Raw genomic sequence first — 2,840 nt, 5'->3', positions numbered from 1 at the left:
GTATCTTGAATATTTTCTAATATCAGTTGTATGCATACAAACTTTAATGGGGTCGCTTGAGGCAGTTTGAACAAAGGATCTACTAAACAACAAATATCACATATTTCAAACGTATAAAATGAATTCTCAAATCTATGACCATCTTGTTGCCAAACAACTATCAGCCGATGTTAATATAAAACCGAGGAGGCAGGAACATCCTAGCCGCCTCCCCCAATGTCTGAAGACTCACACACCTTCTATGTCTAAACCACACTTGTTGGTGCTCAAACCTGGTTAGAGGATTTATTCAAGTTTAGGCAGGTCTAAAATTCTCCATCAGCAGGTGTTACAGAGATCAACCCATAAACATCGTTGAATACCTGCCTGATACCAGTGTCTCTCTCTATCAGTGTACTGGAAAAAGAAGAAAAGGGCACCTGAAAACTCTAATAAAGAAACAACAAGTGAGTTAAATGATCATGGATGTCAGGAGGCAGCTGTGGTCCCTGGCCCGCATGGTGCTGCCCGGTTTGGGATTTGCGTTGACTTGCATCGGGGCCTACCTTGTGTCTCTGCAGACAGAGTACATGTACTCTTTGAGGGCCATCTCTGCCTACGTCATGGTTGTGTTTGGCATCCTGATTGTGCTCATCGGAGCATTCTGGGCCATCTGCCACAGCATGAAGAGCAAGATGTACCAGAGAGGAGGACGTGAACAGCACCTCCGGGTCTACACTATTGACAGGTAACACCGCCTGTGCCACTTCGAAAAGAGAAACGACAATAATAGAGAAAAGAAACTGCTTATTGATTTTGTATCAAAACACGGAAATACAAAGCCACTGGCAAAGTAAATAAATAAAGAATAATAGAAAAATATTTTTAAAAAAAGAATTAGAGTAAAAACATAAAGAATGTTAAGGTAATTACCTGATTTTAATAAACAAACAAGCATTTTTTTTTTTTTATTCTATGTAATCAAATCACTGTTGCAAGATAATAACTATAGCTATTGAAAAAATATCAAAGTACTCCAGTAACTCTTCCGCTCCAGAAGAATGGAGACTTTGTGCACCACAGGAAAATGTTTTGGAATCAAAAGTCAATACAAATAGAATTTCTCACATACTGTTTGTTCAGTAGGTATCCCACACGTCTTTTCAACTATTATTCTATCTCTAGGCTGTGTTTCTAACATTTGGCCTGGGACGAGGGCTAGGTTGATCAATAAGCGTTGTCCCAGTAAAATAAAACTATATGTACGTATGTTCCTCTGCAGACCGAGCTCCTTCCCTCCATCGTACGAGGAGTCCCAGGGCAGCCAGCAGAGTCCCGATACAGCCCCTGAGTTTGAGGTCGTGGTTGATGGGGTGGATGTGGCGATGCGCCTCGCTCCTCCTCTGTACAGCCAGGACAGCTCGGACACCCCAGACTGCACGTGGAGCTGGGAGCAGCCTCCTCGGTACAGTCAGGTGGAGCGTGTTCAGCAGGGAGAGGTGGATGCATGAGGGGCGGAGGGGGGCCTTGTCGGGACACTGAAGGGAGGAAATGTTTCCGCTGAACTGGCTGAGCAAGTAAAGCAGGAATGGCGATCGTAGATAGAAATTTGCTTTCTGACCGAGCTAGGACATAAAGTTCCAGAAGAATGGGAGATGCCTTTTAAATGCGGTTGTACTGCTGACATCAGTCTTCCCCCTGACCTCTCTGTGCTGACCCCACAGTACGTTAAGGGGTCTTAAAAGAGGTTGAACTGCGGTTCTGTGTTGATGTTGCTCAAATGGTTTTGGTCTTTGACTCAGGATGAGCTTCACGTTTGAGTTGCTGCTTAGTGGTGTGATAAATAACCGAGCACAGTATTAATCCAGCTGGATGCATAGATGTCTGAATCGACAGTCAGCAATTACTTTTAGCCGCACTATAGCTCCAATTTGTACACTATTAAATTATTGCAAGTATAACACAGCTGTTTGAATTGGAGTTAATGATGCTAAGCCTGTTCTAGGGTCATTTGTATTATTTAAGTAAAAATATGAAGTCACTAAGCTTGTGTTCAATTTGTTTCTTTCCCAATATAAAGCCAACCATTGGGAGACTTGTTTTGCACTATGAATGCATAGATTTTATAATAATTGTTAATAAATGACTTTTTAAAAGTACATTTTCTTAACCGGCAGCTTTATCTAATTTCAAAGTAGGTCAAACAAACACTCAATTTATTTGCAGCAAATATTCAGACTTGAACCGGTGATAATAGGATTACATGGACAACATCGGAGAACCATATCGGCCACCACAATGTCCTATAAGTTACATTTAATTGTTTCTATATTGTTATACAGCGTTTCATTTACCAGGAAAGTCTCCAAGGGAGACATTACCAAGATGGCTGCATGAAAAGTTGCAGTTTACAACATCAAAACGATCCAAAATCAGACAAAACAATACTAAAACAGAAAATAATACTGAAATAGACTCATCAATTTAAATTCCTTGTGCAGACTAGTCTTAGTAGCTGGACCAGAAACATGACGGCTTTCTGTCCAATCTCTGTCTACACATCGAGGACAGACAACAGATATATGTCTTGTGATCTGAGATAATGATTGCGTATCAATAATGGACGGTCTACCCAGAGACTTGTGAGGCAAACAAATCGTTTCAGTCCGCGGTGAATTTGTACCCGTTACTGTGTTTGACACACAGACTGTATAAAGGAAGACACCATGATGTCCTAACAGACTGCTTTAATAGATTATGGGTTTTCTCTCAAGCACACCTGACAGCGCAGTTGAAAAGTTCACCACAATAAAGATAATGGTGGAGCAACAATTCAACTGTGTGGCTTGCTCGTGTTCATG

The 2,840-nt window shown here is 41.3% G+C and overlaps 1 protein-coding gene across 1 annotated transcript; it reads left to right on the top strand.

Annotated features, from left to right (window-relative positions):
• The first annotated feature begins 461 nt into the window (after positions 1-461).
• LOC142957288 (transmembrane protein 252-like) lies at positions 462-1,490 on the top strand. Its single transcript, XM_076098988.1, has 2 exons — positions 462-727; positions 1,262-1,490. Exons 1-2 carry the CDS (start codon positions 462-464, stop codon positions 1,488-1,490), a joined length of 495 nt encoding a protein of 164 aa, XP_075955103.1.
• Positions 1,491-2,840: the final 1,350 nt, after the last annotated feature.

Source organism: Anarhichas minor, unplaced genomic scaffold (genome assembly GCF_050575085.1).
Source record: "Anarhichas minor isolate MPS153535 unplaced genomic scaffold, ASM5057508v1 ptg000025l, whole genome shotgun sequence".
Classification (NCBI taxonomy): Eukaryota; Metazoa; Chordata; class Actinopteri; order Perciformes; family Anarhichadidae; genus Anarhichas; species Anarhichas minor.
This window is presented reverse-complemented; position numbering and strand designations above follow the sequence as displayed.